This window comes from Lacerta agilis, chromosome 3 (assembly GCF_009819535.1).
Source record: "Lacerta agilis isolate rLacAgi1 chromosome 3, rLacAgi1.pri, whole genome shotgun sequence".
Taxonomy (NCBI): Eukaryota; Metazoa; Chordata; class Lepidosauria; order Squamata; family Lacertidae; genus Lacerta; species Lacerta agilis.
Window position 1 is genome coordinate 117739798 of NC_046314.1, and position 14522 is coordinate 117754319.

The window sequence follows — 14522 nt, forward strand, 5'->3', positions numbered from 1 at the left end:
ACTGCCATGCATGCCGTGCCCTCGTGGCCAGAGACCCTGGGGATGGGCTCTGCCGCAGGGCAGTTTTTAAGGGATTCTTTAGCGGCGATTCCTGCACTGCAGCGGGGTTGGACTAGATGACCCCTGGGGGTACCTTGCAACGCTATAGTTCTAGGTGATCCTTGGACTCCCTCGCCCCCCCCCCACCACTTCCGCTTTCCTCCGACGTGGCCTCGCTTTCGCAGGCCAAGAGAGCTCCCCCTCCCACCAAAAGAAAAACGGGATCTGGAACGAGCGGCTTTAGCAAACGTGACACAACTTTATTCTCTCGGCAGATTAAAAACTCAGCAAAGTGCAGGCGAAAGCCAGGGAGTCTTTTGGCGGGGGCGGGGGCGGCGGGGGGGGGCGCTGCTGCTTTGACTCTTCAGTGCTGACCTGCTTGAGGGGAAAAGAGTCACAATCAGCATTGGGAGAGAAGGGGGAAAGAGAGGGGGGCAAGCAGGATTGCCACGCACACCCGCCTGGGCTCATCGGCCGGGAAGATAGAGGGTAGCCCCCCGCCCCCAAGAGGAAGGCAGAACTTCTCTGCTCCAGCCCGGAGCAGAAAAGCAAGCAGGTGGGGGAGCCCTGAAAACTGTGTACAGTATCTGGAAGTTCTCAGGTTTTATTTCAAAACCTCTGATTTTTAAACTTCTGGAGAGAGGGAGATGCCTTGGGGGGGGGAGCCGGACTGTGCCCCACTCAGTGCTGAGCCAATGGGCTGTGGGTGTTCAACGGAGCTCATGGCCAGGCTGATCCACAATGGGGGCGGGAGGAGCTGGAGCCACACCCACATTCCTGACTCCCCCCCCCCCGGAGCCTCATTTGGCCTGAGGCAGGTGTGCTGGGGAAGGAGGAGGAAGCCACCAACTTACCATGAGAGGCACTCGCTGGCTTTGGCCTCAGCCGGGGCAGGTTCTCTCCATCTAGGCAGAGAAAAGAAAGACCCGAGAGCCCTCAAGCCCATGACGTTGCAGGGGGTGGGCTAGATGACTCTTTGGATCCCATTCAACTCAACGACTCTCTGGTTTACATGTCAGGCTCTGCTAGTGGGGAGGGCCCGTGTTTGAGCCCAAGCTCAGCGAAGGAGAGGAAGCAGCTGCCTGGAGCAGAGTGAGGCCCTTGCTTGGACCATTGAGCTTAGGGGACAGCCCTGCCTTGGGAAGCCACTGGGGTGGGGTGGGGGAGGGGACCTGCAAGCAGAGCAGGGGCTCCACCACAAAGCATAATGGCCCTCCCCTCTATTATGGGGTGTGACTTCTGCTTGGACCCTGCTGGAGTGAGAATGCTTCCGGCCAAAGCCGGCTGAGCAGTCCTGGCCTCCTCTTCTTTGTCTTCTTTACCTGTGATGCATGCATTTCAGGGGGTTAGCAGTGGAGAATTTGGGGCTGACGTGCCCTGTGGTGCTAAAATGTGGGGGCCCCTCTCCCTCTCCCTCTGTTCTACAGCATCGTGGTGGTGCCCCCTGCATCTCGGTGCCCCCTGTGGCCAAACCGGTCACGCCACCCTAAAGCCACCTCTGGGTTGGTCTAGATGGCCCTTGGGGTCCCTTCCAGCGCTACCGTTCTATGATTCTACACAGAAGCTTCTACAGCAGCAAAGCCCGTCAGTTCCATGGAGACCCATCGCTGGAAGAGGGGCAGGAAGAGCTCTCCCACCCCCCCCCCCCCACCAGATTGGCTTTCAGAACATAAGAGAAACCTACAGGGTCAGGCAGCCCTTCCAAACCAGCCTCCTCTTTCACACGGGGGCCACCAGAGGCAGGTGCAGAGGCGGTTTCACAGCCGCCTGAGCAGCGCAGTCATACTGGGTGCTGCACAGCAGGGGGCGCCACAGCAATGCTGTAGAATGGAGGAGGAGGAGGGAGCCAATTTTAGTGTCCCACAGGGTGCTGCTGACATTTGAGAGCCCAAAGTCTGTCAGTGCTGGATGCTCCACAAAGAAACCAGCAAGCAGGATCTGATCCCAAAGAGCCCCCTCCCCTCCTGTGGCTTCCAGCAACTGGGATCCAGATGTCCTGACTAGCGGCCCTTGATAGCCCTCTCCTCCTCCATGAATTTGATATTCTCCTGGGGAAGGGAGTTCCACAGTTTGACTATTCACTGCATGAAGAAGTTCTTTCCCTTATCCATCATGCCTCTTCCAACGGATCCACTCCTGGCTTCCTGAGTAAATTGCAGGTGTGAGATTGATGGACTCTTCCGGAGCCCAGGTCTCGTTGACCCACCCAGAACTCATGGTGCTCGATGGCTGTGCCAACCCCCAGTCCCACTGCCAAGCAGCCCCAGGCCAGCAGCCCCTTGCCCCCCTCTCCCTTCCAGCCCCAACTCACCTTCCGTCCCCTCGGGGGCATCTGTCGCCTCCAGATGTTCTCCCTCTTCTGCCTCAAAGCCCCCCTCTGTGCCAAGCCCCTCCTGCTCAGCGTCCTCTCCAGCAGCATCTGAAAGGGAGGAGGAGAGAAAGCGGAACCTTGTGAAGAAAGCCCTTCCTTCAGCTGCCTGCGATCTGTTTGTGGAAAATTTGTGGATAGTAGGAGAGGACATATTGATTTAATTTTATCTTTCTGCACTCATGCTAGTGAGCTAGTAGCAGAGCTGTATTTCCCCCTGTATTTTGCAGGAAACTAGTTGGTAGATTCGTTAGAATCTCTTGAGTTAAGCAATCTAGTCTGGCTTGTCCAGATTGCATTAGTTCCTGGTAAATCCCCTTTGTTCCCTCTTAAAAAAAAATAAAGACACAACAGTCTTCTCTTAAATGTTATCAGACGTTTACTTACATCCAGTTCACTGTATGATCCTGAAGGCAGGCTTTAGCTTGTAGTTACAGAAGAGAGTGTGAATTTATCCCATATGAGGATTGAGCCCATGTGCTGCTGGCTAAGAGCCAGCAGACAGCAAGAGAGCATCAAGAGAGCAGCATCAAGACCAGCCCTTTTATGGGGTCTCCCAGGGTCACTCCCATCTACCTGGTCACATGCAGGGGGAGGATGCTCCAGACCAGGTGTGACAGGAAGTCCTCCTGGCTGGAGCAACATCCCCCTGTGGGTCCACTCTGGGCAAACAGGAAATGTTGTACTTGACTGCTTTCTGTGATGTCACATCCCACACTGTTGCCCACCTACCACTTCAGGGAAAGTCGCAGAATCCCGTGGAGATGGGGAAGGGGCATTTTCTCTCTCTGCATCAATCGTGCATAATTTTTTGTCAAAGGTTTTCTGGAAGCCCAAGTGTATGCTGTGCTGGCAGGTGCAAGCAGGGTTCTAGGTATCTTCTGTGCAGACACAGACACAATCGTACCTGCAACACGGGGGGGGGGCTGGACTAGATGACCCTTGGAGTATCTTCCAGCCTTACAGTTCTAGGATTCTGTGAACGCTCTTCAGACTAAAACTGCCAGCTTTTCATCGCTGTCTGCCAGGATATTGGGGGGGGGGGGTGCAGACAGGCTCAGTGGGGCTCACTCTTCCTTGTGTCCTAGGTGATGCCAGTTCCTTCCCTGATTGTGGCTCAGGCCAGCAGGCCAGCGATCCTGAGCTCTGCCCAGGGAAGCAGATGGCCAGCCGGTGGCAGTCTTCCCTTCTTCCTCCCCATCCTCTTCTGGTCCAGGTGTTGTGGTACTGGGTCATAAAACCTTTGACCCAAATAGTGCTGTTGCCTGGCACTGCAATCAATCAGTTTTACGATCTTCTCCGACATCAAATGGCCGCCCAGTCACGCTTCTCCCAGCTGCACGCTTAAAACTTCTTCAGTAGCAGAGTCAAGCACGGGGTGGGATGGCTTCTTGAGGTCTGCTTCTTGCGTGGTGTCTTGAAATAAATCAACTGGACACCAGTGCTACTAATCTAACGAAGCTTTATTTAGTAGCACACACAAAAACGTCCTACAGACTCGAGCTGCATGTCTGCAGCGTTCTCACTCAGACATCAGAAAGAAAACAGCCTAAGTCAGCAAGCAGGGGAAAGCGAAACCAAACCTCCCCTTTTTGCAGACAAATGAAAAGTGCCCGTATTAGTGAGGGCAAGGCACCCAGGATCAGAACGCCTCCTGCATAGTTAACTCTATAATGCCTAGAAAACCTGACAGAGTCTCACCTGTCTGGAATTCAATTGTCCTCAGCATTTCCGCCACGTGGTCGATGTTGACCATGAAGTGGTCCATGCTTTCGTAGCCAGGCTCTGGGTGGCTGCTCATGGAGACTTTGGACATGTCTGTGATTCTGCAGGGAAAAGGAGGAGAGAGGTGGGACCGAGCCCATTCACCAGGCAGACAGACAGGCCCGCTTTTCACATGGGTTGCAGCACAAAGTGTGTGAAGAAACACGATATCCTTTCCCTTCCATAGCATGGGAGATTAGCAGCCAAATTTAACAAATGCATATTCTTGGGACTAACAACACTGGGCTGTCTTGTTGGTAGGCAGATACTCAAACCATAGAGATATGATTGGTAGAGAGGGCTCTGTGTGAGGTCATTTCCCCTGCATTCTGGGAGAGGAAAGAACACACAGGGGCAGAGCAAGGTGCGGGCAGTATGCCCCGGGTGCCACCCTGGAGGGGGGTGACACTCGGTGCCCCCCCCCGCGACTCCCAAGCTGAGCCCCGCCACCTGGTAAAAAAAGCCTCGCTCGGCGGCTCGTAGGGTTGCCGCGGGAGCAGCAGCACGGATGGACTGCGCATGTGTGGTATGCCGCACACGCGCCGTTCGAACTGATGCATGCGCCGTGACATCACAACACACGACGCATGCATCAGGATGCATGATACATGCATGCTACGGTATGACACCCCGCCCCGGGGGGGTGCCCCCGTGTTTGCCGCTCCGGGCGGCCAAACGGCTCCGTTCGCCACTGAGAACGCATGTCCCTGCCCCTCTTCCTTTGAGCAGCTTTGGATGCAGACATGCCCCTGCTTGCTCCAGCACATGCCTGAACATATAAATATTTTGCCTGCAGAGTTTTTACTGCTGCCATTGCTGTGAACCAATGCATGATTGTAAACCAAGTAAATATTATTTTTAAACTTACTTCCCCAGCTGTTGCCAGACTGTTTATTAAGGAGAGCCAGCTTATTCCATAGTTGGACTTGCTCTGCGGGCCTGATGCATCCACTAAGGCTGACTTTGAGTCCAGAGAGAGACCCAGCTGCTCGGGGGGGGGGAGTGGGGGGGGGAGGCTCCCAGTTTGGAACCTCAAGGTCAAGGGGATCCAGGATAGCCAATATGTGGCTGAGTCAGGGGGGTGAAACTTTGGTACTTGGGTGAGGGCTGCTCCCTACTGTTGGCTTGGCCCACTGTTGTGCCCCCGGTCTGTGGGGTGGTGCTGAGCCCCCCCCCCAGGAAAGATGCAAGAGGCTCTGCTCCTCGCTCCTCATCTCGTGCTACTCACTTTTTGATCAGCTCCTTTGCCTGCTGCAGGAAAAGAAAGAGAGCATTTCAGCACCAGCCCTGGCAGACAGAACCATTTGAACAACCCCCTTCACAAACCAAAAGGGGACCACTGAGTTCCCCAGGGCCACTCTTTTCTGTGGGTCTCTGCGGCTGCCCCCCCCCACCCACAGACCTGAGCTGTCTGTAGCATCCTGCCCTGCCCAGCCCCCTCTCCTATTCCTTCCACTCCACCTGCACGTACCTGGAGGTAGACGGCCATTTGGGGCTCCTCCATGGACTGGATGGCCGACTCCACCAGCTTGGAAGAGACCTCAAGGTGGTCCCCATACTGGCGGATGAGCCCCCGCACCCGCTGGAGCTTGTCCTCCTGCTCCCGCCCGATCTCCAGCAGAAGCTCCTTCTTGCGTTCTTCCAGGATGCTGTACAAGGTGTCAAAGCGCAGGCAGAGGTGCTGTTTCTGCCGCCGGGCATTGTCCTGCCAGGGGAGGTGGGAAGCAGGTTAGCACAGGGGCTCCCAAACCTTTCTGGGCCTCTTGGTTCCATAAACGCATGAACCCAGAGGCCCCCCACCCTACCCTATAGAATGGATCGTTCAACAGCAACACGATAAAATTCAAAACAATGAATTGCACGTTTATTCAAAATGCAATTTAAACTATTAAGTTTAATTAATACGCCAAATTGGATGAACTTGATCCGGTGACCCTGAAGTCAGATATTAATTTGAACCTCCAGCACCCCACTGCATTTTAGCCCCCCTCCCAGGTAATCCCACTGCCCCCCAGGGGACACCCCCACCCACTTTAGAAACCACCAGCCTGCCAGGTTTTGAAAAGGCCTCTTGCCACCACCTGAGTAGGGCTCAGCTTGCCCCTTGGCAGGACTGACCCGTTTCCTTTCTTTGTGAGTCACCTTTTAGGGTCCGAAGGGGGGTCCGAAGACAATTGCAACTAAAGGTTTAAGGCTATATAACGGCAGGTTTTAAAATCAGCTCAGATATCTCCTGGGGCTTCAGAATTCCCTGCAAATGTTACCGGGGGGGGGGCTCTTCTCTCCAGATTCCACTTGGGCAGGAGATCCACCAGAAGAGACGAGCCCCAGCCAGGCTCCCAGTGGGAGGCTCCTTCCCACTCACCTCAATGGTTTTGCAGATCTCCTCCATCTGGGTGATGATGGCCTGGATCCGGTCGTTCCCAGCCACCAGCATGGCAATGCCATCGCTCAGCTCCCCCTGCCGAGTCAGAAAGAAGGAGGAAAGGAGGGGAGGGTGTCAGGACTCAACAAAGCTCGGCCCCAGAGAGCCCCTTCTCAGTCCCCTGTTCATCAGGGTGAGGGGAATGGCTCTCCATTGGCTCCCAGCACATTTCCAGGCACAATTCCAAGTGTTGGTGCTGACCTTTAAAGCCCTAAATGGCCTCGGCCCAGTAGACCCAAAGCAGCGTCTCCACCCCGGACACCGGGGTCCACCAAGGGTCTTCTGGCGGTTCCCTCCCTGCGAGAAGTGAGGTTACAGGGAACCAGGCAGAGGGCCTTCTCAGTGGTGGCGCCTGCCTTGTGGAATGCCCTCCCATCAGATGTCAAGGAAATAAACAACTATCTGACTTTTAGAAGACATCTCAAGGTAGCCCTGATTAGGGAAGCTTTTGATATTTGATGAATTGTTGTATTTTAAGCCACGCAGAGTGATTGGGTAAGCCCAGCCAGATGGATGGGGTATAAATAAATAAATAAATAAATAAATAAATAAATAAATAAATAATAATAATGATGTAATCCACTGGGAGCAGTCAAATACAACATTCCTTGTTTTCCTAGAGTGGACATGCAAGGGAATGTTTGGTACAGCCAGTTGAAACTTTCTGTTCCTCCTGGGCTCGAGCATTCTTCCTTTGCATGTGACTAGAGGTGGGTGTGACCTTACTTACCTGTCCAGGTAACAAAAGGACGAGTCACACAGCACTCTCTCTCTCTCTCTTTCACTTCCTTCTTCGTTCAACCAGCTTCTCAGCTAGGAATGCTCTGCTAGTTGCCAGCCAGCAGAAGCATTGGGATTATCCCCCATATGGGATAGATCCACATGTACATATTTGTAACTATGTCTGCCTTCAGCAATAATAAATAATAATAATAAAAATTTTATTTATACCCCGCCCTTCCCAGCCAAAAAACCAGGCTGAGGGCGGCTAACACCAATTAAAATCACAGCAAAAAACAATCCCGCTGTGAACTGATGACAATAAGATTGTGGCGTCTTTAGTCTTTTAAGAGGGATTAAAGAGAATTTACCAGGAATTCACAATTCAATCTGAGACAGACTGAATTGTATAACAGTGAGAGGCTTACACAAGCCTGCAACCAGCTATCTGCTGTGCATGTAAGAAAAGGGAATGTACCGGTAACTCTGCTACATAAAGAAACTTGCTAGCACAATATATCCTCTCCTGCCACCCTGAACATTCCCACAAAGACAACCTCAGCTGACCACTTCAGTGTCCTCGTCATGTTGCAAGACCTGCAGCTACGTAAGGGGGCCCTGCAGGCTAATGGGGGGACCTCTCCTGCACCCCCTTCCTTGGATGCCAGTGTGGAGTGGCTGAGCTGAGCTGAGTTGGGAGAAGGCTGGAAGTTGGAGACACAGAAACCCGATGGTTCTGTGCTGAATCCAAAGCTGCCGCTAATGGAGAAGCAAGACCTGTCAGGGTGTGGATGCTGGGAGCCCCTCCATCCTGTGCTCATCCTTTGCATATATGGGTAAATGAAACCCTAAAGGCACCACAGTCTCCACTGACCTTCATTCCAAGGAAACAAAACCTGTGTCAGTGACTGGAGCCCCTGGAGTCTCTCAGAGGGGTGTGGGACCACCGTGTCTGGGGCTCCAAAGCCAAAGGCAGCTCCTGCCCCCTCCGCCCCCATCCCTGCCTGCCCAGGCCAGAGAGTGCCAGTGGGGCTGCAGGGAGAGGGCAGGCCCTCCCCCCCCCCCCGCTGCCTCTGCTGCCTGGTACCTTCTGGCGCTTGTAGATGTTGGTCAGAGGGGCCACTTCGCAGTCCTTGTGGGCCCCAAAGACTTTGCACATGGAGCAGGTGGGGGCCTCACAGGTGAGGCAGTAGATGTTGATCTTCTCATCCTCGTGCTCCTCACACATCAGCTGCTGCTCCGCCTTGGCATGGAGGGGTCTGGGGGGCACAGCAGAGAGAAGGAAAGGCTGGGTGAACCCCCCCAGACATTCCTCCTCCTCCTCCTCCTCCTCAACCCACCCCTGAGACTAATGTTCCTGATTTGGCCAGGAAAGGATCTGAACAGGGTGTCTTTTGTCATGGTCACCTCAAACCAATGTAGAACTGGGGCACCGCCTTCACCCAGGATTCAGCAGGCCACGGTGCCCGACCCTCAGAGGCAGTGTGGCACAGTGGTCAGAGTGTCAGACTGGGACCTGGGAGACCATGGTTTAAATATCTCCACTCAGCCATGAAGCTCACTGGGCGGTGGGCATGCCCTTGTGCCACTCACTGCCTCTCTCTGCCTAACCTGCCTCGCAGGGGTATTGTGGGGGTCAAATGAGGAGAGGGGGAACCATGTTGCAGCACCTGGAGCTCCTTTGAGATAAAGGTGAGAGCAGAGCAGGCAGGCAGCCAACAAAAGCAGCTCATATTCTGTGGATGCTGCAAGGTTGGGGAATAGCACAAAACCTCTGGCTTGTGAGTATCTTGATAAGGGCTAATGCAAAAAGTGTCCTGCAGGTTGAAAGCTCATTTGCCCCTTGGCAGGAGGGGGGGAAGGTGTGCTGGTTATTGAATCATAGATCATATAGTATGCAGGGAACCCAAGGGTCCTCTAGTCCACCCCCTGCAATGCGGGAATCTCAGGGGAAGAGCCAAATCTGAGGGCTGTTCACTCATTTGGCCGGAAGGGAAGCTTGGAGGCCTGAGCGCCCCTCCCCTGCCCACTGCTTACCGAGAGGATTCCTGCTTGTAGATGTCAATGATGTTTTCCACAAGGAGGTTGCGCTGCAGCCCATAAACGCCATGCCGGTCCAGCACCACTTCATGCCGGCAGGATGGGCACCGGAACCGACCTCCTGAGGACACCGAGGTGGAGCCACGCGACTGCCAGAGAGGGTTGGAGGCCTGGGGGGGGGGAGGCAGGAGGGGGGAGTCACTGTGGGGGTGGGAAATAGACCTGACCCACATGTGGGTAATTTAAAATATAGTTGACTGGGTGCCTAGATTCAAAACATGGGGCTTTGCACCCTCTCCAACAGGAGAGAGCCCCCAGCAAAGTTTAAATCAGTCCCAAAATTAAGCAGCAGTATAATGTGGGAATGTAGATTGTAAAACCCTTTTGAATATCCTGTTGAATTCGCTTTAAAGCTCATGACCCCTCCTCTCTACCCCCTCCAGCAAGGAACAGAGCACACACTCTTGAGTACAGTAACTTTAAAAGCTTTACTTACTAAATCCCAAGGCTGGAGTCATGCATTATTCCATACAGCAGCATAGTCTTGTGTGCAAAATATAGATTATGGTCTGAAGCATGTGGTCTGTACTTTGGAGCAAGTTCAGTCCTGGTTGGTTAAATAGCTGGTAGAGAAGCAGCTTCACTTCTTCCCCCAGGAGGTAAGGGAGCACCACCTGCCTGAGTGCGCAAAGCCCCACATTTTGAATCTAGGGGTGGGTGTGGCCAGGGACCTGCTGTATTTCTTCATTCATGGTTTTCCCTTTGGCCACGAGGTGGCGCTGCTGAGGCACAGAGAGACGCCCCCACCCTTGGGAAAACTGCTCTCCCTCCCTCCCACTCCCACCCCCCATGACCAGCCTCCAGAGAACACAGTTGCTCCAGCTTTTTCCCCTGGAAGCGGCAGCCGAGCAGCCTCCACACCAAACCAAAACGAAGCCCTCCTGCAACTGTGAGTTTGGGTGTAGGATTTGCCAGCATGTTCCAAGATGACCCCTCAGTTTTTGGGGGAAGGGTCGCAGGCGGACAGAGATGTGTTCAGCTTCAGAGACATTCTTCCCCCATGATTTGTGCCGCCATGGGGTCTGGGTGGCACCGCTTCTTGAATGGTCCTCAGACTTGGACCTTGGGTATGTATGCTCAGGTGTGCGCCATTGCCATTCTCAGCGAATGAGGGAGGTGTTCATGGTGAGTTCGGGCATCTCAGTTCCCAGAACCCCTCCATCACCTCCCTGTACCTGGAGTCTAGGAAAAGGGGCACCTGCAGGTTATGGGTGGGAGGAAGGCAGAGAGAGAGAAACCAAGGAAGCCAAGGGCCCCACATTTCACATCATTATTTGATTGGTGGCAATGCTGTGCCTCCACAGCCCAAGGCAGAAAGTGCCTCTGAATGCCAGTTGCTGGGAGGGGAGAGGGAGGGGAGAGGGTTGCTCTTACGCTCGGATTCTGCTTGCGGGCTTCCCATAATGGGCATCTGGTTGGCCACTGTTGGAACAGGGTGCTGGGTGAAATGGCCAGATCCTGCAGGGCTCTTTGAATGTTCTTATGCCAGAGATTTCCTTGACATCTGATGGGAGGGCGTTCCACAGGGCAGGTGCCCTCTGCCTGGTTCCCTGTAACCTCACTTCTTGCAGGGAGGGAACCACCAGAAGGCCCTCAGTGCTGGACCTCAGTGTCCAGGCTGAATGATGGGGGTGGAAATGCTCCTTCAGGTATACTGGATTTTGAATAAAATTAATTCTTACTGTTTTGAATTTCATTATTATCTTCCTTAGTGGCTTGCCTCAGCTGCAACAAAACATGTCTCTCCTGAGTCTCTACAGCCAAAGCAGGCTCTGTAACCTCCCAACAGTTTGTCTTCACCACAAAGGCGTACTCCTCCACTGACAGATGCCATCCAACCAACCAGTCAAGGGTAGGGTGGGTGGGGGCACTGGGGAGTAGTTTATGGAACCAAGGGGGTGCCCCCTAAAAAAAGGGGTTTGGGAACCCCTTCCCTAGACTGTTCCACAAAAGAGGTCCACTCTTCTCTGCCTACATAATGGACAAATAAACCTCACCTTAAATAGGAAACCCACTGGCTGCTCTGCATGCTGACCTGCTTTTGGCTCCCACCCAAAACACATCACAAAATCCATTGTCCACAGCCAAGCCTGACCAGGGAACTGCATCTGTTCAGACTCGTCAGAAGCTCACAACAACAACAAAAATGTACACCAGGCATTCGTCAGACTGGAAGCGGAGGAAACTGCAGAACAGGAGGATCCCAGGAAGGAAGAATCAATTGCACCACAGGGCAGATGTGGAAGGAAAACGACAGGTCGCCACTTGCTCCCACTTAAAGAATCATAAAGTAGGAAGGAACCTCAAGAGTCATCTAGCCCAACCCCCGAGATGCATCAAGACGTTCTTCCTAATGTTCAGGTGGAATCTCCCTTCTTGTCATTTGAATCTATTGGCCTCTCTGGAGCAGCAGAAAAGAAGGTTGCTCCATGGGACTTCCAAAGGTCCCATTTAAAACCATCCTGGGCGATGACGGACAGCTCTCTTCCGACAAGCCGTGGGCTGTAGGACTCCACTTTCTTACGGACAGTTCCTGCTAACAACAGGCCACACAACAGAGACCCAGACCCAGAGACTCCCTTTATCCTCATCCTGGCAGGATTGGGTCCCGTACTAGTAGAGACACTGTATGGGGCCTAATCCTGCCATCCACAGCATCTGGGATTCATTCATTGCAACGCCTGCCTTCGCCTGCCAACAAGACCCCTTCTGCACATTGCAAACCCAAAAGTATAAATGGATACAAATCCGTCATCAGAAATGGCAACATTCAAAGAACAGCAAGGGAACATTTTGACCACCCAGGAGACTGGAGCTGACCTTCCGTGATCAGATCCTGGAACAAAAGGACTTCAGAAGGGAGGCTGCAACAGGAAACCACAGAATTGCAATTTATCAAGAGGCTAAAAGCCTTGTGCAGTGGATGGGGACACTGAAATTTATAAAATGATGCCTGGCCTGGAGAAAGAGAATGAAGAAAAGTTCCCCTCCCTCTCTCATCATGCTAGAACTTGTAGACATCAAAGGAAGCTGAATATTGGAAGATTCAGAACAGACGAAAGAAAGCGTTTCTTCACGCCGTCCGTTGTTAAACTACGGAACTCCCTCCCACAGGAGACAGCCATGGACACCAACTGGAATGGCTTCAAAAGAGGAGTGGGGGAGGGAGAGAGGGCTCTTGACGGCTCCTGGCCAGGATGGCTCTGCTCTGCTTCCACAGTCGGAGGCAGCGATGCTGGAATTCCTAGTTGCTGGAAACCACAAGCGGGGGGGGGGGGTGTTCCTGGGCTCAAAACCTGCTTGCTGGTTTCCCATTTGGGCACCTGTGAGAACAGGATGCTGAGCTACGTGGGCCGTAGGCCTGATCCAGCAAACAGGCTTTAAATAATGTCTGTGCTGTTGATGACTTGCTCTTAGTTAACTTCATCTGCCCTGCATTTCATTTTCTCCCGACCTCATTACTTGCAGTCAGCATTTCCCCCTCCCAGCAATGTAGATGTGTGAAGGCCTGAACACACACACCAGAGCAGCTGAAGGTAGTGGAAGCCTGATACAGGTTGCATATATAGAATCATAGAACTGTAGAGTTGGAAGGGACCCCCAAGGGTCATCTAGTCCAGCCCTCTTCAACACAGGAATCACAGCTCAAAAATATCTGATGGAGAGCAACCTGCCTTCCTACACCTGGCTGCTCCTCCCCATCCACTCCCTTTCCCCTTCCCTTCCTCATTAGGCCTGGGATGGACCACGGTGGAGATAGGAAGTAGTCCTATCGTGCCTGAGGATCACCTGAGGGATCCAAAAGGGAGGGTGGATTGCTATCTAATTATTGTAATTTTATCCCACCCTTTTCTCCCAGGACCTCAAGGAGCTGTACATCATTCTCTTCCCCATTTAATCTGCACAACACCCTTGCCAGGTAGGTTAGGCCATGACTGACCCCCGAGGTCACCCAATGAGCTTCGTGGCCAAGAGGATATTCGAACCCAAGTCCTAGTTTGGCACGCTAACCACTGCACCGCCCTGCTTCTGTGCAACGTCAGCCAGTGCTGCTCTCCTGACCTCGTCTCCCTTCCCATGGCTGTGTCCAGATACCTGAGCCCCCCCCCACCCTCCTTAGCCTGCTCATCCTGCTGCTGCCCACTCTCTCCCCACACCTCAAAGTCTTCTTTGGGGCAGGGGCTCCTCTCCACTTTTGTTTGGCTGAAGCTGTTCTGAAATACCTCAGGCAAAATCACAGCAAAGAGCAAAGGGCAAGAGTCTCTGGCCATGACCCTCCAAACCCACCCACTTCCACCCCAGAGCTGAGATGGGGCTGGGGGCTGGCCAGGCAGGTGCAGAGACGCCACTTGCCCTCACCTGGAAGATGTCATTGGCGCACTTGCGGCAGAGGTTGTGCTGGCAGGGCAGGATGACCACCGGCTTGGTGAACATCTCCAGGCAGATGGGGCAAATGAGCTGCTTCTCCAGGTTGTCCATGCTCTGCGAAGTCCCCAACAGCGGCTTGAAGCCCACGGCAAAGTTCATCCCCGCAGCGGCCCCCTGCGCACTCCAAGGGGCTCGGTGGGCAACTCTGGACACCCTGGGCCTCCCTCTGCCCTCTTCCGCTCCCTGCCCCCTATCTGCCCCTCACGGGTCTCTCTGCCTGCCTGGCAGCCTTGGACCCTTCCTCCCTTTGCCCCTGCCTGGCTCCCTCTCACTTGGCCTGGTCCTTGGGCCTCTGCCTGTGCTGCCCTCGCTCCTGGAAGTCCTCTCTGCCTCGCCAGCCTCGATTCTCCCCTCTCTGCTTCTGGAGCTGCTTCTGGCCACCAAACCCTGTCCTGGGCCTACCAGGCTATTTTTAGGGGGTCACATGATCCCAATGGCATCCCAGCTGCCATTTTTGTCCCAGCAATTGGGGGGGGGGCAGAGAGGGGAGAAGCAGCAGCAGCTGTCAGCGGCATCAGGTGACACTTAGTCACTGTTCCTCAACAGGGCACTGACATCTTGGGCCTGGGAAGTGGGGGGCGGGGCGGCCAGAGGGGGTCTCCTCTGATACGGGCCATGTTTTCCATCTCAGGCTTCAGCCCCGGAACCGCCTCTTTCCCTTGTCCACATTTTATTGTA

At 53.8% G+C, this 14522-nt stretch overlaps 1 protein-coding gene across 2 annotated transcripts; it reads right to left on the reverse strand.

Moving 5' to 3' along the window:
- Nucleotides 1-275: 275 nt before the first annotated feature.
- TRIM54 (tripartite motif containing 54) lies at nt 276-14197 on the reverse strand. Of its 2 annotated transcripts, none has more exons than XM_033145289.1 (10): nt 13776-14197; nt 9354-9526; nt 8404-8575; nt 6537-6632; nt 5643-5876; nt 5400-5422; nt 4109-4233; nt 2351-2458; nt 894-944; nt 276-414 (listed from the first exon to the last, which is right to left on the reverse strand). In XM_033145289.1, exons 1-10 carry the CDS (start codon nt 13941-13943, stop codon nt 404-406), a joined length of 1161 nt encoding a protein of 386 aa, XP_033001180.1. In that variant the 5' UTR covers nt 13944-14197; the 3' UTR covers nt 276-403. The 2 variants fall into 2 exon arrangements, with proteins under 2 accessions (XP_033001180.1, XP_033001179.1); XM_033145288.1 differs by having other exon boundaries at nt 276-417.
- Between the last annotated feature and the right edge of the window lie 325 nt (nt 14198-14522).

Bases quoted from the DNA above. Each gene is read 5' to 3' on its own strand.
- TRIM54 (XM_033145288.1), bottom strand. From the start codon at position 13,943: ATGAACTTTGCCGTGGGCTTCAAGCCGCTGTTGGGGACTTCGCAGAGC. The intron at 9,527-13,775 runs GTGAGGGCAAGT...CCCCCCCCCCAG, and splicing joins GCGCCAATGACATCTTCCAG to GCCTCCAACCCTCTCTGGCA. The intron at 2,459-4,108 runs GTGAGACTCTGT...CCTCCCTTTCAG, and splicing joins GACAATTGAATTCCAGACAG to ATGCTGCTGGAGAGGACGCT.